Source organism: Falco peregrinus, chromosome 1, assembly GCF_023634155.1.
Source record: "Falco peregrinus isolate bFalPer1 chromosome 1, bFalPer1.pri, whole genome shotgun sequence".
NCBI classification, from domain to species: domain Eukaryota; kingdom Metazoa; phylum Chordata; class Aves; order Falconiformes; family Falconidae; genus Falco; species Falco peregrinus.
Genome location: NC_073721.1, coordinates 61013500 through 61035396, shown reverse-complemented (window position 1 = coordinate 61035396; position 21897 = coordinate 61013500). Strand labels below are relative to the sequence as shown.

General features: G+C 41.6%; 2 protein-coding genes across 6 annotated transcripts in view; one reads left to right on the top strand and one right to left on the bottom strand.

Moving 5' to 3' along the window:
- GALC (galactosylceramidase) overlaps positions 1-9089 on the bottom strand; it is a 37000-nt gene extending 27911 nt beyond the window's left edge. For 2 of the 3 annotated variants that reach the window (XM_027785114.2, XM_013298310.3), the window contains exons 1-5: positions 8861-9088; positions 7810-7878; positions 5181-5244; positions 3659-3772; positions 2117-2256 (exon numbers count right to left, since the gene is read on the bottom strand). In XM_027785114.2, the coding sequence (XP_027640915.1) occupies positions 2117-2256; positions 3659-3772; positions 5181-5244; positions 7810-7878; positions 8861-9028 (555 nt within the window). In that variant the 5' untranslated portion in view covers positions 9029-9088. Of the gene's footprint in view, positions 1-2116; positions 2257-3658; positions 3773-5180; positions 5245-7809; positions 7879-8860 lie in introns of all 3 variants that reach the window. The other variant, XM_027785116.2, reaches the window with a different exon arrangement.
- A 3547-nt stretch (positions 9090-12636) lies between these two features.
- GPR65 (G protein-coupled receptor 65) lies at positions 12637-21419 on the top strand. Of its 3 annotated transcripts, XM_055817277.1 has the most exons (3): positions 12681-12729; positions 14786-14875; positions 17771-21419. In XM_055817277.1, the coding sequence occupies exon 3, from the start codon at positions 17892-17894 to the stop codon at positions 18930-18932; it is 1041 nt and encodes a 346-aa protein (XP_055673252.1). In that variant the 5' UTR covers positions 12681-12729; positions 14786-14875; positions 17771-17891; the 3' UTR covers positions 18933-21419. The 3 variants fall into 3 exon arrangements, with proteins under 3 accessions (XP_027640934.1, XP_055673260.1, XP_055673252.1); XM_027785133.2 differs by lacking the exon at positions 14786-14875 and having other exon boundaries at positions 12637-12729; XM_055817285.1 differs by lacking the exon at positions 14786-14875 and having other exon boundaries at positions 12647-12735; positions 17774-21419.
- The last annotated feature ends 478 nt before the right edge of the window (positions 21420-21897 follow it).

The window sequence follows — 21897 nt, the reverse complement described above, 5'->3', positions numbered from 1 at the left end:
ATTGCTCTGGCTGGTTTTGTTATCAGCTCTTCAGGAGACAATTCTGTATGAAGGTGCAAAATACCTGTTTGTTCATCTGTCTCTAAGGTCTACTAACTGCCTTCTTGCTGTAAAGAACTCTAGAGTTCTTGAGCTCTACAAAGGTAGCAGTATTACACAGGACATAATTACTAATGGGCCTACAGTTCATTAGGAATCGTTGAGAAACACATTGTGGCCTCACGGTGTGGTCCTAATGAAGGGGCCCTGTTGCCATGCACTGACACAGAAGAGCTAGAGGAAGTTCTGTATCAAACAACTGCCTACTGCTGCAGGGGGTTATTCAACAGCAGCGAATTCTGTTACAGTTCCTTCTAATTTACACAGGGCTATATGCATACTTCAACACAAGAGATCTCGATCCAGCAGATCAGACACAACATCATCTAATTTCTGTTGCTCTGGATTGTCCCGTCTTTTACAGAAACAGCATTTAAGCTAAACACTGCTCAAAAATCAAAAGCTGGAATGCTGGTCTTCCTTTCTACCAATAACCCTAGCCAACGAAATGCACAGTCAGAAACCTTCTTACTGTCTTTCTAACCACAACACGAACACTGTGACTCACATCCCCCAGTAAAAGTCACAGTATATCCCTGTAGGTGTAGATTAGCCAACTGTGTACGAGCAGTTTCTTGCAGGTGAGATATGTCCATTTGATTTCGGTATTTCTAGATCTTTCCATAAGTGCTCATATGTGACTTCAAAAATGAGCCAACCAAAAAGCTGTTTCCTGAAAGGCTCATTTCACCATAAAGCAAATAATGACATATAACACGTTACAAACCAAAACAGCAGCAAAGGCTAACAAAGTAGAATCAGAACAGCATTAAAATTGTTTTGACTGTTTCTGAGCCTTCACAGACCTCACTCCTTTCCTGTATTTCAGATTATACCCACAAAGAAATCAGACAACATGCTATGTCACCACATTGCCTGCAAAAGCAGAAAATTGCCTTTTCTTAGAAGTACAGAATTCAGAAGGCCAGTCACCGTGAAGTAACAACACAGCAGCCAGACATAGCTCAAACACATAAAATGCAGAACTCGCCTTCTAGTATAACAGCATAACAAGGAGAATATTTAACAGCAGTTGTTCTCCCTGTCCCCCACAACCAAAGTGCTGAAGCATCACTGCATTGCCACAAATGCAAGACAGACACAGCTGAAATAAGTCACCCCCACCAAGGGGGGTGCAATCCAGAGGGGAGAAAAATCAGATCTACCTTCCCACATTACAGCAGAAAGGTCAGGCTTCCTTTGAAGGATCGGAACCATAGTTTTAGCAGCTTTGCTCTGGACTGCTGAAGTGATTTTCAGCTTTTCTGAAGTTAAACAACTGTCTTATATCAAAACACAAGTCCAAAGTAACTGTTTCAGTAAGTATAGGACTGATTTTAGAGGAATCCTTGCCATGTATTTTCTTAATCAGAAGACAAAAATAAAAAGTTGATTCTCAGTCAAACAGTAAACTTGAAACGTGTTTTTCCAGATTGTCTGCTTCTCCCTCTCATCTCCAAATCATGACACTTTTCACAGACATTCATTCACTACTTCCATATATTGCACTGCACCACAATACAGTAGTTATAATGTACTGTAACACATGCAGCTTTACCTTAACTACTATAAATAATACAGGCAAAAATGGAAGAATTTGTAGAGGATTGCCCTTCCACAAAACAGTGACCATACTTCATGCCCAGAAGTCACATTAGCAGACTTTCACGCACTCTGTCTTAACTAATGCTTTTTGTTAGCTGGTAACTGTTGAAACCCAAGCAGAACACGCAAGCCCAAGACTCAAACAGATTCCAGAATTCTCAGTTTCTCTGGTAACTTCATTCTAGAACTGGGAAGGCAGGACACTAGCTATTTTACAGATTCTATTTTAACGGCCATTATTGCAGAAAGACTGTAAACTAACATTTCCCCTTGCAACAGAAAAAGCCAAAACTGCAATTACATAACAATTTCTCCTCCCATCCCCCTCCTCCAGTAATCAACAAGGAGAGGCAAGACCAAGATCTTAAGAATGACTATAAATAAAATACACAGGAGGTTTTGCTTTACTGACCCCAACATAATCAATATCCAAATCATGATACTGTTTAGCTCCTAATATCCAAGAAACAACATAGTAAGCAGTGACATCTGGATAGTCATAGGGCCAGTTTTCACCCTTCCCCACCCATGCTGGAAATGTCCAAGGTAATCCTGGAAAGAGAGAAGAAAAACAAATGAATTGGGTAAGCGGTTGGTTTACATTATTCAGCAAGCTTCAACAGCAAGCTGTAATTTGTTCTACATAAAAAGAAGGAGCACATATGCACTTCAAATTCACATTGTTCCAGAGAAACAATGAAACATAACTTTCATTATGAAACTGAAACTGTTTCATTAGGAAACAGAAAATAAAACTGGAGAGTATGCTCTAATATAAATTGTGATCAAATATATTAATAGCTTCCCTTTTTTTAAGCTAGAAAGCCTTCATTACTAGAATACAACTGACTATGTACAATCTTCCAATTGTGTGGAATTAGCTCTAAAAAATCTAAAATTTCAAAGATTTTAGGATAAAAAGTCACAGATTTATAGACAAAGGATCAATACTGAACACCAAAAATTGTTAATCTCCTGAATATTAATTTCAGAAGAAGTGATGATCTCATCATAATAGAGGAAGAAAGACTAGGATCATGAGAAAGCATTTCCACGTCTGAGCTGTTTACTGGGTCTTTTAAATGAGAACAAGAAATTAACCTAACCAGATTCTGCTAAATTTTCAGCTGGCATTGTATAAGACACCGTGAGCTAATTCAAAGGCAAACCCTCTTTCCTTTGTTGAGAGCTTGATCTGAGGGAAGAGGAAGGTTTATTAATAACCACAATTAGTCATAGATTGTAAGCTTACTCCTTGTCACAGTGCCTGTCTAAGAACCTGACCAGCAAATCCACCCAGCCTAATCCCAGGAAGAGGATGGGATTAGATACTTCAATCAATAGATTTCTTGTTTCATGTGACATAAATTTTGTGAAGTGCTTCAGTTAAAGTTTAGGCTTCCACATTTGTACTGTCACAACACACACACAACCCACAATCAAAACAGGGAGACAGGAAAGTCCTCTTATAACTCAACTACATACGTTAGACAAATCAGAAGACAAGAACCACCATAGTGGGGAAGGGCTGATGGGTTTGTAGTAAGAACACATCATTGAATTTAGCATGTATAAGGTTCACAGATCTACACTTCCTGTAATTTCACTTTATCTCCCCAATTTTTTTATTCTGTTGTTCAAAAATTCAGCTCTCATGATAAATCAAATTCATTGCTGTGATAGAGCTTAAGCATTAATTTTACTTGATACAAACAAATTATTAGAGTCATTTCCTATCCTATGTTATAGCACAATAAAAGAAAGTAACAAAGGAAAACACAGTAAGTTTAAGTGAAGCATCAAGGCAACATTACCAAATATTAGACATTCTAGTTTGTCTACTGCAACATCAAAACATTTGCCTATTGAAAATAATATGCTAATTAAGGGTAAGAAATGCACTTTAGTTAAGGGGGGGAAAAGCATATAAATCCTAATGCTTGCAGCAATTTACCAATCAGTTTAATTTTGGGGTTCCTCTTTTTAGCTTCTTTCATCAGCCACCATTCATAGCCCCGGAAGTAGTTCTCGTCATTTTCATAGTGCATATGGGAGGGTTCAGTACCATCTAGGAAGGAAAGAGACAGATAGCTCACAATTATCTTCTGTGTCATAAGCTGTTACACATTCTAAAGTTTTCTGTATTGCTCACTGCCATAGTATGCAAGCACATACCTCCAACATGGTTCACGTTCTTTGGTACGTATGTATTTTAAAGCAAAATGAGCAGCAGGAGGGAACATGCAAGACTTGCCACCCTTCGTTCTTAGCGTATTAACTTAGCACTAATTTAGTGATTTTTATTTTTAAGGAACTATGCCTGCTTTTAACATCAGAATGTGATTAGCTACAGGTCATTTTCTATCCCTAGCTATGGTAATACTGAAGCTATATTCATGATTATCTTGGTCCCAAAAACCACTAGGAAAGTTACAGCATTAAGATCTGGAGGGGGCGGGGAAGAACAAAAAAAAAACCAACAACAAAAAAACCACCACACTTGTAGAAGCAAGTTATATCTAAACCAAAAAGCAAACAAAAGAAGGTAATAGTTTGTCTCTTCTGTGCAAGGCAAGTCCAGGGAGAAAAAAGAAAGGAACTGCCATGAAGTTTTCCAGTGACAGGAAAGATATATTTTTTTTTTTAATAGTAAAAGATCTAGTTTATAATTTCGATGGTGTTCCATGACTTGCAGGAAGCGTCTCTGAAACTGAAGGCTATGGCACTGAATTCCCTCAGGCAAAGGTAAACAAACCAGAAAGGTGGAAAAGAATCAGTGTTGCATGGGAAGTCACTACACACAAAAGCCAATTAATAATTTGTGCATGCAACTGCAACAATTACTTACACTAAACTATATGCTTAATTGTTCCAGACATCTCTTCTGATGAGACTTTTTTTTTTAAATGAAGACTGCTGAAACAGCACATTTCATTACAGAAAATAGGACTGATAACTTTTTATCTTACTAACACCTGACTAGGCAAATTACACAAAGACATTTTCAATTGTGGCCAGGCAAGAAAAAACAGTGCCTACAGACACCACCACTCCAGTCAAATGTAGCAGTTGACTAAACCAAAGGAACATAATTGCTTCTGACCTGCTGTCTTTGGCATTTTCATGCTTTTAAGACATAACCACCTAGTCCTACACAAGTTTTGCAAAACCGGTGTTTGAGAAATGCACTGCAATTCAGAAAGCTACTAGAGATGTCTTAATCTGGAGGGGGGGGGGGGGGAAGAAAACACTTTCTCTAGAATGCAACCTATTAACCATATGATAGTGAGAACTGTCTCTAGAGAACATTAAGTATAAATTTCTCTTCTACAAGTCAACAGACATTGTTAATGTTTTTCTGCAACTTCAGGACAACTACAGAATGCATCTCCAAGCCTCAGCTAAAGGACATGTAGGACATGTTACACAGGGCATCACTGCAACAAGTAGTTAAACCCTGCTCACAAAATCCATACCTGTTGATTGTCCATCACCTCCAATCTCTACTTTGAGGATATGTAAAGAAGCACCAAAATTTGGCTAGAAAAAAAGAGAGACAGAAAAACAAACAGAATCCTGCTGTTAACAAGAAGAATGCAGTACGTGTACAATTTTGAGGATGCTAAAAATTCAATACTTTTTTTTTTAGACACCCATTATAGAAATTGTACAAGTCTGCTTCAAAAAGGAAATTGAGTGAGATAACTCACACTTATCTTTAGTCAGTTTCACCAGCTTTTGCACCATTAACCACATTTCTCCCCAGCTGTGCAGATTCCAAATTGGTTATGCTCAAGAAAATACTGAAGCACTCTTAGTTAGAACATGGGCTACATGAGCAATACAACAGTATTTTCAATGTTATTACAAGTCAAGTGGATTTTCTTTTAAAATCAAATTATTGAACTTACTATTTCCATAAATAATTTATTCTTTGGTGTAAAGGGTTACACTGCTTATGTGAAAGAGCATACATACAGGTCTGCTAACTAATAAACTGCTAACTACAGGCGGAAAAGCAAGAAAGAACTACCATACTGGAAAACAAATGGCCACCTAGTCCACTACCCTTTTTCCCTGGTATCTGACTGGTGGAGCAGAATATAAAATTCAAGCTCATACAAGTGGATCCTACTCCTAGTTTGTTCTTGCAGTCATTAGTGGCTTACAAGTTACTCAAGCTAGAAGTTACAACTACTCATTATTTTAATAACCGCTAATGAGCTGGCCCCCTCCGTGGAATTACCTAAGTACAATTTTGGTATCAAAAAAAAAAGGTCTAAGATGTAAGAATGCAGTTTGATTAAAAAATATGCTGCACAGACAATAGTTTGCTTGGCTTACAAGTTTTGCAGGTTTTATTTGTTTTTAAATAAGAAGCAAGTATTCCCAATTCACCATTTCTCTTCCTGACATTTCTGATTTTAAACCTCTAGCACATTTGCTCTCCCATTTCCATCATGAAAGTTGACTGACACTAAAAGACAAGGAGAGTGAGGCAAGGTATACCCCTCCACAGGCATCTCATGACAGCTTAAGCAGTTTTGGTGAAAGAACATGTAAAAAAATCTTTGAAAATCACAGTCTCTTGGCTAGATTCTTTTACCACATACCTACTGATTCCTTCAGAAAACTCACATTTGTAAAACACAGTTTCAGTATCCAAAATCCATAGGTTTTGATTCCCCAGTCACACGTTATATGCCTTACTCTACACTTTAAAACCAATTCCTTAAACTACATAGTAAACTATTCCCCTCCAGCCATCTGGATTACACTGCTTGAAAGTGACATGACATCCTCTTCCAGCAGAGTAATTTACAGTGCTAAAAGCAAAGCAAATTATTACTGTCCAGCACAATAATCTTACCATATATTAAGTTGGGTAACTCCACAGGTCACACTTGCTAAACTAGAGCCACTTACAAACCAGTAATGTTCACACACCTTCTAGCGTAACTGCACTTACACTTGGAACTAGTAGACTAATCTGGAATAGATATGCTGCTGAAATGATGCAGTTTGCACAGCTGTTTTCATATTATGTGAATCTATCTGTATTCCAAAAAATTCAAAACTGTCTCAAAGACCTACTTCCTGCAATCACTATGAACAACTAAACCTCCCACTTTAGACACAAAAATTATTCAATCCTCATTAAGCCCACAGGGATGGTCAAATATGTTGAAAACATTTTTTAAAACATATTGTGAAAACATAAAAGAGATTTTCATAATAATCTGAGGAAGCATAGAACCATTTTGGTTGGAGAAGACCTTTAAAATCATCAAGACCAACTGTTAACCCAGCACTGCCAAGCCCACCCCTAAACCATGTCCCCAAGCACCCCAGCTACAAGTTTTTTTGAACAACTCCCTGGGCAGCCTGTTCCAGTGCTTGACCACCCTTCCTGTGAAGGAGTTGCTCCTCGTATCTGATCTAAACCTCCCCTGGGGCAGCTGGAGGCTGTTTACTCTGGTCCTGTCACTTGTTCCCTGGGAGCAGAGACCGACCCCCCCTGCCCACAGCCCCTGTCAGGCAGCTGCAGGGAGCGACCAGGCCCCCCCAGCCCCCTCCTCTCCAGGCTGAGCCCCCCCAGCCCCCGCCCGGCTCTGGACACGCTCCAGCCCCTCAGTGTCCCTCTGGCCGTGAGGGGCCCAGAGCTGAGCCCAGGGCTCGAGGGGCGGCCTCACCCGTGCCGAGCGCAGGGGGACGGGCACTGCCCCGGCCCCGCTGGCCACGCCGTGTGGGACACCAGCCAGGGCGCTGCTGGCCTCCTGGGCCACCCGGGCACACTGCCAGCTCATATTCAGCTGGCTGTCAGCCAGCCACCTCCAGGTGCTTTCCCACCGGGCAGCTTTCCAGCCACTCTGCCCCAAGCCTGAAGCATCCTGTGGGTAACAGGCTCCTGAACAACATGCAGGCTGTCAAAAACAACAGCTTATACTTCAAGGTTCTGATAAAAATCAACATTAAAGTTGACACTTTAAATGATGGGATTTTGCCTTATTACAAATAGTACTGAATATACTACAGGAGTTCCAAGATCACACAAGAAATTCTGTGTGAAATTAGACATTATTTTAGCAGTGAAACCAACTTTACCTTGAACAGATAATCTAAAATCTGGGAGCGATAAGGTTCTTGGTAGTTCACCAGGAGTCTAGATGTGGCCTAAAATGGAAAGAAAATATTAAAATATGAACACCTAACTTTCAAACATATAAGTACATCCCAGTTTGTCAATCTAGGACTTTCACATAGCTAATAAACATACAAAAATAATAATATCACCAGGATCTCAGCTAAGGCCCTACAAAAAGTCTTTTCTAACCCTGCAATTGTACCTTCCTGGTTTCATAAATTGCATCTGCCTTGTACTCCAGTTACCTGCAATTTACTGAAAGAGAGTCCAAAGAACAGAGAAACAAAAAGATCTCACAGACTTATAATAAGGAAAATGCAACTCCCTCCCAGCACCGTTTGTCCCACTCTGCTTGAACCCCCCTGCTTTGGCTCACCGTACACCAAAGGCAACGGGAGCTCACGGGGTGCACAGGCAGGAGGGCAAGGCAAGCAGCACAGCAGGTCCTGCAGTGGGTAAGAACTTGCAGGATCTCACGGCTCCGCTGGCTGGACCCCAGGAAAGCATACAACCAGCTGTTGGCTCATCTCACATTTTAAAACTCACAGGGACAAGTCGCTAGGAAGACCCTCTACTGAAAAAAACCACCCTGGCTCGGCTCTCCTCCAACAGCACCAAGGCCCTGGCCGACCCTCAGCACCCCAAGCAGCCTGATGAGCAGGAGCCACAGCGCAGGTGGCCGCAGGGCAGGCACGAAGCTGCCGGGACCACTGCCCACACAGCGCCCCTCGGGGCCCCCAGGAGCCCCCCTCAGGGCCCCACTCACACATCCCGCCTTCCCCCTCACGGCTCCCCTCAGAGACCCCCCCAGCCCTCACAGCTTTCCTCGGAAATCCCCTCCCAGCCCTCAGGCCTCCCTAGGAGACACCCCCCCAACCCTCAGGGCTCCCCTGGGAGACACACACCTCCCAGCCCTCACGGCTCCCCTCAGAGACGCCCCCCAGCCCTCACGGCTCCCCTCGGAGACCCCCCTCCGGCGCTCATGCCCCCACGCCCTCCAGCGCCGCTCACCCCGCCGCCGCTGACAGCCCCGATCCCATCAAACGTCCTGCCCAGCCCGCCGGCATCATCCAGCACGTAGGTAGCCGTCAAGAGCGCAGCAGCATCGATCCCGGGGGGGCCCGGCGCACAGCTGCAGCCAAGGAGAAGCCAGCCCCACAGCAAAGCCGCGCTCCCCATCCCGCTCCGCTCCGCCGACAGCCTCCCTGCTGCACCGCGCCGCCGCCCGCCGCCGCGCCTCACGTGACCGCACCACCTGGTAGCCACCTAGGGGCGGGGCGTGAGCGCCCCTCGCCGCCATTTTGGTAACGGGAAAGCCATGCAGCTCTTACCCACGCCCGGGATGAAGTTAGTGGTTGCCATTTTGAGAAAGGGCAAGGCAAGTTCCGGTTGGTGGGAAGCGTACCGCCATGCTGGAATTGGGCACTTGAACGGCGAGTGAAGCTATTGCGGAGCCATCTTGAGTGTTGGAAAGGTGGCTGGCTGCGAGGGGAGGCGGGGTGTGGGCGTCACGGCTGGGCAGGGTTTTCCTGCGAACGCCGAGGCAAGTGTTAGCGCAGCGTGAGCGGGCGGCTTGTAAGAGCTACGCCAAACAAACCTTTTTTTCCGGGGTCTGTGGCAAGGCACAGCAGTTTTCCTGGGAGAGGAACGCAGGGAATCTCTCACTGTGAATCTCGTAACTGCCAGGCCCTTGCCAGCACCCACCAGCCATTTCCCTGGTTTTGGTCCGCTCTCCAGCTGTCTCCAAATCACTTGGAAAACAGGCAAAAATGGGCACTTTGGAGGAGAAAACTCGAGCCCGTTGCTGTGAGAAAGACCTTTGATCGCCTGTACAGGAACAGGCAGGGAGTGGCCCTGCAGCACAGGGCCAGGCCCAGAGAGGCCCTGCCAAGGAGAGGGGTGACAGCAGCCTCCCTCGCAGGCTTCCCTGGGAATCACGGTTGGCTCCAGTTAGATCCACAGCTGCGTCAGCAGGACCCCAGAGAGGGATCCTAAAAGTGGATTTTGACCTGCAACGCTAGCAGGGCTGAAGGAGCCTTTCTGTTTGACAGCCTTCATGGGGCACGCTGCCAGGCGGCTGCATAAAACATGACCAGCTGAGATGGTGCTGGGCCATGCAGTAAAGGTTTCTGTGAGGATAGGTGCTCCTCAGACTCCAGCACATGAAAGCATTCAGCTCAAAAGTAATCAAGAGATTGGGAATCAAATTGGATACCCTATAAAAATCTTTAAAGGGGAACTGTCTGCCTGCTGACCTCAGTGTTCTACAGAGGCAATGCTCTGTGTGCTTAAAGGAGGAGCGAGGCACCTCAAAATGCAGTGGTGGACATCATGCAGGCAGTGTGTTAGAGCTGTGGAAAAGCCCAGGTTTTGTGCATTTCTGTCCATAAAGAATGCTGTTATTCGAGCCACTGCCTGTCTTGCCCAGGTCATTGAGGGATCTAATGTCTCAGCGATGACAATACCTGACTAACGTTTCCTGTTTATGTCTTTTTTAATAACAATACCAAACACAAAACATTTTGCACTTTACAGCAATATCAAGCATTAACTAATGAACCTGCTCACACCCAAGTGAGCTATACAATGTCATTATTACATGCAGGACAGAGTGACTTCCTCAAGGCTACAATGAGTCAGTGGCAGAGGTAGAATTATGCTCACAGTCCTAATTCAGATTCATTCCAGCAGACTGTATACCTGGAAGGTTTGCAAAACCTTCATGTATTATTAATTGGTTAATTTTGATAATTTCTTATGTTAATGCATTAGTTTATTCCAGGTAGAAGGCTTCAGCTGTGGAATTCAGTCTCTTACTCATAGGAGCCAAAAAGTACCAGCTTTCAAAACTCTGTTTCCACCCTATGATGTGCTGAGTGCCTCCTGTGTTCAGCTGGTATAGAAAAACATTCTTAGAATGTTTTGGTGGAAAGAAGAGGATATTTTGGTGGGGTTCTGAGGACTTTTATTCTGCATTAGGAATCTCAACCTTGCGATTTGCCTTTTTTTTTTTCTTTGGACTTATGTCCATGACCCAAGAATGTATGATCTGGACTCTTTGTAACCCTAAACATAACCAATAAAATTATTGAGGACCTAATCATTGCTTCTTTTGTAGATAAGATAGTTTTCCACTCTTAATAGTACTTTAATCTCAGCCAGCCAACCCAAAGAGCACCTCTTGTTCCAAGATGACTGATTTGAAATACTACGTATGTCCAGATCTCAAAATAATAATAATAAAAAACCCACCTGGAAAACTGTGCTGCTTGCATCAGAAATTAAACTGTTCCATAAGGACACAGTCAAGATTTTCTTTTTGTGTATAGTTTTACTTCCAGAATGTATAGAATGCATCATCCCCCATCTTGCTTCCTTTGATCTTTCAGTCCCACTATCGATTTTTAGCGTGAAGGACTGCAGAAATGTATCAACTATGTTTGTCTATTTCTAATACTGGTAAGAACTGCTTTTTAAGTATAGGAACCCTCAACAGAACAGAGCCAGCTCACCAGTAGGTACCAAGAAAGAGCACGTGAAAAGTGCTAAAACAGGTCTTAATGACTTTTCCCTCAGTGAAAATAAAGGTTTGACTGAAATTCGTTTTAGAAACTAATCTCACCAAATGGTTAGAAAGCCTCCCTTTCACCAAACTGGAGAGGGCTATGACACCAGTTCAAAAATGACCCTAAGTACAGAGTTAATTTTAGGCTTCATATAACAACCACATCAGTAGTAAAACTGTGGATGAAAAGGTCGTGCTCTGGCTGGAAAAAAAAGAAGGAACCAAATCTCTGCATCCAGTGGTTAAATCTTATAGAGCTGCTTGATGTCGTTATCAAGGAAGTCAGTATGTCCTATTTCAGAGCTTTTAAATTTGCTCATCTGTTTCATTTCTCCTTAGCTTCTGAAACAGCAAACAGGCCAGTTTTTGTGTTGCCCAATAGATGTACATTTAAAGTGAAATTGTACCCATTTTCTTAGAAGCAGAATTGAATCATTGCAAACAGAATTTAATAAAAAAATCAGAGCACATAATAAATTGTTCTGATCACAGTGGGAAAAGAGAAACTATCCTCTTGTAACAACTTTCCACCTGTCTAACTGAAGAGAATTATCTGTTAAAAGAATCACCCCTTTGAAAGCTGCATCTAACCTCAGATTCAGTTTATATAAAAATATATCAATTGCAGCTTGTTGCAGTGCATAAAATTCTGTTATCTGTTCACAAACTTCCTCCCTTCAGTAGGCAAATGGGAAAAAACAGTAATACAGATTCTGAAAATAATGAATTATTTCTGCACAAACTCCTAAAGTCATTGTGATATATTTTTATGGGCTCTTCTTTGGTGGATTCTTACTTGATTACGTGATTGTTAGGAAAGGCAAGTGACAAGTCCTTCAGTCAGAAAAAAAAAAAAACAAGTGTATGTTTTGAACATATATAAGTAAACACAAAAAAAAATACATAAACACTCCATAGTCTTTTACTTCTGTGGAGTGGTTTGTCTGCAAAATGCATTGTGTCCTAGATAAGAGGTTTGTAATGTGCTCCATATTAGGCAATATTTTCAATAAAAGTTCATAAACTTACGAAAGAGATTCCTAGATTTACCAAGGTTGGTACCATTCTTTGTGCGTACTTCTACACAACTGCCTTTTTTCCCATGGGCAAGTTTAGATTAACAAGTCATTTAAAAAAAAAAAAAAAGGTCAAAAAAAATTGAGAGAAGTGTGAGCTGTTGCCTCATTGGTGTAATCAAGGGCAGCTTCCTGTTGCTTTATCTGATGGAACAGTTTTTCTTCTCAGAAGCAGACACGCGTTACATTACCGATGGCATCACAGCGAAACTGCAATGTGGGGACACATGGCTGCCTAGGTAAGCGTTCAAAATCCGAGGAGTCAGATTGGTACAGATTTCAGCCTGGCTCTCTCTTAATGTGATGCTCACATCATACAACAAAAAGAAAGGGTATAAAAGGGGCTGGAAAAGCTTGCTTTGGGAGAAGGAATATTTCCCTCCCAGCACAAGTGAAATGTGAGGCAAAAGGGCAAATGACATTGAAAGATTGAATTAGGAAAAACATGCCGGGTTGATTTATTGTAATGGAATTGCCATGATCAAAATACATCTTGCATAGGAAAAGGGGGCGGATGGAGAAGAACAGGATTTGGGGGTGAGTTTTCAGGATTCTGAGCTGTCCTGTCTTCACTGCAGAAAAATGCCTCAGGCCTCACAGGGGGTTCCAGTAGCTCTTCTATTACTGTTCTTTAATATTTTATGGCACTAACAAGGTACTCGGCGCTATTTATATGACTATACACAATGCTTAATTCAGCAGAAAATTGTTGTCCTAAAAGTAGCTTTTTAGAATACAAAGTATCATGTACATTAAAATATCTTGTACAGCATCTTTCTGTGTGCGTAGAGAAAACATGATGTACATAAAGATATAGCAAAATAATACTTTCTTGCGTGGCCTACAACCAGAAAAACATAGCATCTTTTTTTTTCTATTTTCTCATGTCAACAAAATTTTTATGCTGTATGAAACAGTCCATAAAGTGTATCTCAAAGCTAAAAAGACAGAGGTCTTTTTGACCTGTTTGAGAGTACAAAGTCTTCCGGAGACATTGGAGTGAAATTTAGTGTTGCGAGTACAAAGTCTTCCAGAGACATTGGAGTGAAATTTAGTGTTGCATGAGGAAAAATGCTCTTTAGGTAAAAACGTCCATGTTACTGAAAGGCATATTTTGACTCTCCTAAACTGTGAAGTTTTTCAGAATTAAGTTTTGAGATCTGCTCATCAGAAAAAAGATCCCAGCTATGGAAGGTCCTTGTGCTTGAGGAAATCAACCGGGCATTATAAGTTACTTTAAGAACACAGAGCAATCTACTTCGTTGAAATTGCCTTGAGAGAGAAAAGAAACCAAGAAAACCATCTGTCCTTCCATCTTATGGCTGATACAGAATAGGACCAGTGTAGCAGCTACTGCACTAGCTCGCACAACATTTCTTCCCCTGAAACTTAACTTAAAAAGCAAAGTATTTGTAAAAACTTACCACATTATAATGAAAATTGTTTACAGCAACTTGCCTTTTTATGACCTTGAGTTTGAAATAAAGGGTGAAACGTATCAGTTGCAGATGTTTCCAGAATTAAACTAGTGTTTATTAGCTAATGGAAGAGTAGTAATAATAATATATTTTTTAATTAGCAACTAAATTTTTCTGTTAATAACAAAATCCTTACAGTCTTCTTTAGTTTTCCTAATTTCCCAAACTCTAGTAGCATTCATTTATATGGAAAATAGAAAACTCTTGTTCTTCCCTTAGATAGTTTTTAGGGATAAGAGTGTGGAATATCATGTTGTATTTTTGCTTATGAAAGCATGACTTTACACTTACTTTGTTGCTTTAAAAATGTCATAAATTGAGAGACAACATAAAGCTAGTTTTGAATCTGAAAAAGATACAGTAGGAATACATCAATACAAAACCAGTTTCTAATGGATACTTTCCTTCAGAAACTTTTGAAGGTTCCTTTACAGGCTTGTTTGCATACATGACTTGAAGTGTAGCATTTGCTAATCAGTTTCTCTAAATTTTATGTCTGACTGACTTCTTGCAAAGTTCTTGTACAGCAGGTTTTCTGTAGCAAAATGAAACGAGACAGGGACAATGATAATAATTGAATGATGTGGCTAAAAGAAAATATTACTGTTGAGTTGGTTTTTTTTTTTTCATTTGAAATATATCTGATACCAAAAGAAGTCTATAAAATAAGTCACAAGTCTACAAAATTAGTCACAGTGGGTCTGGACCATGAAAGTCAAGTGAATAGACTATATTGTTAAACAGAAATTCCTCGAGAGTTTTTTTAGAAAAAAATAACAATCAGTGGGGAAATTTATGAAACACTTTTTTATGTTAGCTGTAAACCAAAACCATCCTCCTGGGTAAAAGCAGCAGTACGCTCAGTAGCTGAGAGAAAACCTGGGAATGCTTCAGATCATGCATTCAGGTAAGGCAAATCATTTTGCATTCCATAGTCCTAATTATCAGAAAAAAAAAAATGAAGCAAGGAAGGGACCATTTCCCCTGAGATATGTCCCCAGGTAATGAATGGGACTGTAATGAAGCATGTTATATTGGGGCCAAAACAGTGCTTTCTGCTTTTACGCTTCTGTGCGAGGAACCGCAGCACACGTTGTGGCATAGTTCATTTGCTGGCTCTTTGACACACTTCAAGACAGGTCATCAGTACATGCCGGAATGACACACTTCTTGTTGTTATCCTCTTTGGAAGCATGCCCTTGTATAAGTAGCATCATTGTGCCATCAAAGCTGGGACGTGGATCACCTGGGGAATTTTAGACAGCCTCCAGGGCTTTGTTCATAGAAGCTATTGATGATACTGGTTAAAAATAAAACCACAGTGTACGGTGACCCGTGAACATGAAGGACAGAAAAAAATTGCTGAGGTGGCAAATGTTGTGTGGTCTCAACTCATCTTTGAATCCCATCTTCAGTGTCCCAGCCTGACATTACCCAGTTTTATCTTAAGGTGTTAGTTCTTTAAGGCAGATGGCAGAAGAACAAAGCAAGGTCTTGCCCCAGAGAACATGCAGTCTATTCAGACAAGGGCAGTACAAGGTCAAGTGTTTTACCTTATGATCAGCGAGATCAACAGAGCAAAACATTTATAAACAGCTAAAGAGAGAAAGCTGAAGAAAGAAAGGTGGGTGGTATGAAGAAATTGGCATGTTGGTCTGTGAGTACATGTGAAAGATCTGATAAAAGTAACTATGAGAGGAGCTGTTGTGACTAACATGGAGACAAGTCAGGAGCTTATAAGGATGATGAGTCTGTAATACAAGTCAAATAACAATGGAAAAAGAGTTTGTGGGGGAGGAAGAAGGAATTCCAGTTTCTCAGTCACGCGACTAGTAAACATTGCCTCATACACTTGCTACATTACACACATGCTTCTGAAAGGGCACGTTTCCCTGTTAGACATGAAGAGACCTGTCATAGGAAAAAAGTTGCTAAAATGTCATTAGAGGAAGAGGTAGGTATTTTATCTTTTCCTTGTCTGGTCAGTCTGCGTATGTTTGCTTTGCTTTTGGTGAGAAGTAGGTCAGCAAAACCCTGGGTCCAATTTCTAGAGCAAGATTTTTAATTTGTGGTATCTGTCTATACTGCTAAGCTCACAATGCCCTATTTACTGTGTGGTTTTATTAAACCACACTGAAAAGCAGACATCCTATGTTTTTCTTAAATACAGACACTGCAGGTTTTTGTTTATTCATCATGTAAGTCAAACTGCTCAGTGGATCAAATTGGCAAGTCCTTCTCAAGAATTTTCCTTGTCTTTCAAACCTGTGAATGAATTTAGCTCTAACTGAAAAGTTAGCTAACTTCAAATAAAGCAGTGGCTTGTAAAATTAAATATGCACTTTCTGACTACTTTTGTCATTGTTCCTTTTTTTTCTGAATATGCATTAAGGTTGCATTTTTTTATGGAAAAGAAACAAACTTACTTGGGTTTCTCTGGTAAACCCACAAACCTATACGCATGCATGCATCAAACCCCTAAAAGGCAGAATGAGTTTGCCTACCACAAGGGAAATTCCCTGCACCCAAGTTGTCTTCAGTTTAAGCTGTTCCCTATGTGGGAACAGTTGTAGATGGTGTTATCTTGCAGACTTATCGTTCTACAACCTCTTCACCTCCTCAGCAGTCTGGGCTCAAACCACAGATGAGTTGTCGCAGACAGTCTCTGAAGCAGTGAGTATATTTGGCAGTAGAACTGGACGACAATAAATATTCCCTATTCTCGCATTTCCTGAAGTTAACAATTAGATCTTTGGAGAAGTGAATTACCAAGCGTTAGAGCTGTGATATAATCAGTGACTACCAGCTGTCTCATAGCTAAGGCTGTACAGGCTTAAAAGGTCAGCTCTCCTGAGTGCTTCTAAGGCTCATGCATGTGACTCCTCCAGTCCCACTGCTTTAGTCAGGGCTGCCATTTTACTGGTATTTTCATGTTGAAGCTGTTGACACCTACAGCCCTGATAGTGCCTAAGATAAGCTTCATTGCTAATGACTTTATAAACTCATGCACAGCAACTGTAATGCTTAGAGGAAAGAAGTGTAAATGAAAAATTGTACTCCCAGAGTCACCACCTCACACGAGCCTGACTCATGAGAGTGCCTGGGACATACAGCAAGCTTTGCTGGAATGGCACAGTTGATGGCAAGTTCTTGGGGGCTTGCATACAAAGAAGCGGAAGGGAAGCACGGAAGTGTGAGAATGCAACAAGAGAGTAATTCACAACAGGGAGATCTACCAACCACGTTTCTCCTCTTCTGAGCAGATCCCAACATCTAGTGGTACCTGAATCACTGTCTTACTAGCCTTGTGTCTCCACTGACTTAGAGGGGAGGAGGTTATTTGGGATAAGAAATCTGCCATATTCATATGGCCAAAACCCTATTCTGCTCACCAGAATAATAAAAAGCGCACTTCTGTTATTTGTGGTGCACTCTGTGACCTCATTCGGCTCTCCCACAGGGGAGAACTGGGATTGCAGGACCCTAGCCCTATGAACGTCTCTTAACTATTCATCCTGCTCTTGCTGTGCATCTAACTGACCTTGACCTCCTCAGGCATTTGGGTTCCTCTTCCTATGCACTTCTAACTCTGGGAGTGTTTAAAACCTTTGATCTCCGAGAAACATAGTTTCTTTCTTCTAAAAAAAAAAAACAAAAACCCAAAAAAACCCCAGACATGCACCAAGAAGAACATAAAAAATGTTCTTCTTTAAAGAACATTTATAAATGTTCTTTAAAACAATTTAAAAAAAATAAAGAACAAAATGTTGTTATAGCTGACTTTTTTCCTTTTTGGTAACAGAAGGCTGGAACCTCACCAACCCTGTCCTGAAGAACTAACAGATGACCACACATCAGAGTACAGAGGATTTTTTACTGCATCCAGGCTGGAATTAGCTGGAAGATACTACTCAGGGTGAACGATGAACAACACTGCTAAGTGCCATGATGATCACACCCTGGACAAGTATTTGTTTCCAAGTGTGTACAGCATTGTGATGATGATCAGTATTCCCATCAACTGCATATCCCTGTATGCATCTTGCATTCAGGTGAGGAAAAAGAATGAGTTAGCAGTCTACATCTTCAGCCTGTCCCTAGCTGACCTTTTGTACTCTCTGATTCTGCCCCTATGGATCGATTATGCCTGGAATGGAGATAACTGGAGGCTCTCTGCCTTGCTTTGTCAGATTTCTGCCTTCCTTATGTATATGAATTTCTACACCAGCACTGCGTTCCTTGCTTGCATCTCTGTTGACAGGTACCTGGCATTAGTTCACCCCTTGAAGCTCCAGCACTTGCGCACAAGAAGATTTTCATTGATTGTCAGCATAATTGTTTGGCTTCTGGAAAGCATCTTGAATTCAGCCATATTGATGAACAACGAAGTATTCAATGATCCTTGCAATTTCACTAATCACACGTTATGCTATGATAAATACCCCCTAGAATGGTGGCAGGCATGGATGAATTTATTCCGGATATGTTCAGGGTACCTGGTCCCTTTGATAATCATCGTGTTTTGCTACCACAAGATCTACCAGGTAGTGAGATGTAATCAAGCCACACTAGACGAAGAAAAGAAAAAAGTGAGAAAACTTATTCTGAATATCACAGTTACTTTCATTGTTTGCTTCACTCCTTATCACGTTATGTTGCTTATTCGCAGCATTAAAGAACCTTACAGCACTGACCCACAGCTTTTGCAGCTGATGTATAAGGTTTACAGAGTCACACAGGCCTTTACAAGTTTCAATTGCATTGCTGATCCCATTCTTTACTGCTTCGTGAGCGAAACGGCACGAACAGACATACTGAATTTGCTCAGGTGTCGCTTGTGCCTACGAAAGCAGAAGGGAGACCAAGCAAAAGACCATGCTCTGTGCAGTTTTGCTACAAAGAGCAGTGTGCTGATCACCCACAGAACTTCAGGTGAAACAGAGACTGAGCAAGCACATTCATAGAAAAATCGGATAACCTAACGGAGAAACAAAGAAAAATGCTTCCCCAGTCTGTACCTAGACAATACCCCAAAAGTCACGGATACTAATCTAAGTGAAACCAGTAGCTGGAGCTACTGAGAGCTTATCACAGGATCAATGAACTCAATGGACTATCAACATGTATCTTTAAATCAGGTGTGGTAGATAAACATACATCAACACACACACACAGAGCCAACAAAGATGATCGTGACACACAACAAAATGACTGAGGATCCCCCACAGCACTGCCCCTGTCACAGCTTGCTGGCTAGCCTGGGTGCTGGGCATGCTCAGCTGGAGTCCTCTTAACCTAGTCATTTGTTTTCAAGCTTTAGTAGAAACCTAAATCTTAGCTGTGAAGGAGTCCCAAAAGGGCTTTTTTTTTTAAAAAAAAAAAAAAAAAAAATCAGTGCTGTGATAGAGATGAATAAAACACACACACACACAGAGATCATTCAAATGATTGACAAAGGAGCAGAGGGAGGGTGGTAAATCTTCTCGCTAATTTTGTGGTGTAATTTATGCTGCTATGATGGTTCCTGTTTTTCAGTAATGACTCGAGTTCTCCTTCTGCATACCCTGGCAATTAACCACTTCTTAAAACTGTTTACCTCATGTGGACGGGTACTTGCCTGCTCTTAAGCTTTTCAGCTTTTGCTGTCATTGAAAATAGCATTCTAATGTATAACCATATCATGCAGTTTCGTTACAATATCAATATTGGGTTTCAGGTAGTTGCAAGATTCATTACTGCAAGACTCTATAAAGAATGGAATCTAGCCACCAGTGCTTTAACTCAGATGAAATTTTTCCTGATAGATGCAGGGAGGAAAGAGAAGGATTGAAAGGTGAGGTTTCACAGCTCCACAACATAAAGGACCAGCCTTTAACTTTGCTTATTATGACTGAAATCTGGAGCGTGCTTACGTTTGCAGAGTCAATTGAGCAAGAAGGTTTATATCCGTTTACTTAACCTCGGCTGAAGGTTCCAGGGTTCTGAGTCTGCCAGTTTTAAAAATATCAAACAACGAACCTGCAAGCAATACTGACAAACAAGCAAAGAACATGTGTGTACCAACAAATGGTAAGAACGGCAACAAAAGCACACACATTTTGAAAGGGTTGAAGACAGCATGCATCAAAAGCACAGCTCTTAATTCAGGGACCAGCTCCTGCGCAGCCCCTGCAATGGCTGTGTGGTTTGCTGCTAGCGGCGGGCACCCAAACTCTGAAAAGACTTCAAACACCACGGAAAGTCTTTTTTTTTTTTTTTTTTTTTTAATCCTCTCGCCACTTTTCCCTTTTGTCATGCCAGGAAGAATATTTGGGTATGGTGGTTGTCTAGTTTCCTAGGAAATTATTTTTTTCACCACCACCACCAAAAAAATCCCCCTCTAGCAAGTCTGTGTAGTGGAAAGATTTTTGACCAGCACTTACTTCTAGGTCTGGCAGTATACTTAGAGGGGGAGCATACAGTGGTCACAAGCAACATGGAAATTCTTCTGAGAAGATCCCTTAGCATGTAAATTATGAACATCTCCGTTACGAAAAGCCACTTTTGTTGTTTTCATTAGTTCCTCTTTATGTCTATTTATACTTTGATTTCACATTCTGAGAGGGGAATTTGAGAGGCTGAGGAGGCTGGGCTTGTTCAACCAGGAGAAGAGAAGACTTTGGGCGACCTAAGGGCAGCCTTGCGCTACCTGCAAGAAGGGGATTGAGAAGATGGAGCCAAGCTCCTCGCCAGAGCATGTAGCAGCAGGACAAGAAATCATGTGCATGACTTGAAGCAAGAAGGGTCAGAGTTGATATAAGGAAAAACTTCCAAACCATGAGGACTGCCAAACAGCAGAGCAGGTTGCACCAAGATGTTCTGCATGCTCTATCCTGACAGGTTTTCAAGACCCAGCTGAACAAAACCCTGAGCAACCTGGTTTGGCCACATAGCTGACCTTCCTGTGAGCAGAAGGTTGACTAGAGACTTCCTAAGCTCCTTTCCAACCAGAATTATCCTGTGATCCTATGAACTGTGCATGTCACGATTCTGGCTGTTGCCATCCTCCCGAAGAAAGCATCTTCGCTTCCCTTCTTTGTTTCCATTTGCTGGACTTTGGTTTGATGTAGGGTTTTTTTCTGTAATACCTTCTTATATATCACAAAGGAAAAAATATGCAAGCAGCATGCAGGTTACTTCACCACAGATTTTTTTTCCTGTGCTAATATATATATTTTGCTACAGAATGTGAAATTTCACTACAGCACTGGAATAAAAGCAGAACCAAGCTTCACTGTAACTTCATGGAAAAAAAGTACTCAGTGGTTCACTTCTAGACCTTTCATATGCCAGAAAGGTTAGAAAGTTAATTCTTTTGGACTTTTAATTTATTTCAAATAAAGAATAATGAAAACTAAGCAACAAAACTGAGTCAAATTTACCTTGTGTGTTAGGGAGTAGTGAGAGCCGAGTGCTGTGCAAGGGATGGGGAGGCAGGAGCTGGGGGTGACAGCCAGGCTGGCTGGGCAGCATCCTCACCAAGAAGCCAGGCAGTCCCGTGGCACACCAGCAAGGCACACAGAACACATATTGTGATGCTAACCGGCGTTGGCCAACAGCTCCATGATCACCAGACAAATCCGTAGTGACAGGGGAGGTCTGAGGGCAAGCTGGGAAGCTGAGTCAGGAAGGCAAGGTTGGGATCTGACCTCATGCCCTGACTCCGTGCAAAGAGCTTAACTTCCACAAAATTTGACCCTGAGATTTCATACTTTTTAATATTTCACCAACGTTTGTGAAAGTCATAGCTTGGACCAGTTTACATTGGTATGCATGTATGTTTTTCATAGCATCACTTCCTATAGTACCTCCCTGCATTGCTGAAGATGCAGTGCAACATAAAGGAAAACAATGGCGATGGCTGGCCCGTAGGCTGGCCTTCACAACAAA

Excerpts from the sequence above, each read along its gene's own strand:
- GPR65 (XM_027785133.2), top strand. The coding sequence starts at position 17,892 with ATGAACAACACTGCTAAGTGCCATGATGATCACACCCTGGACAAGTAT.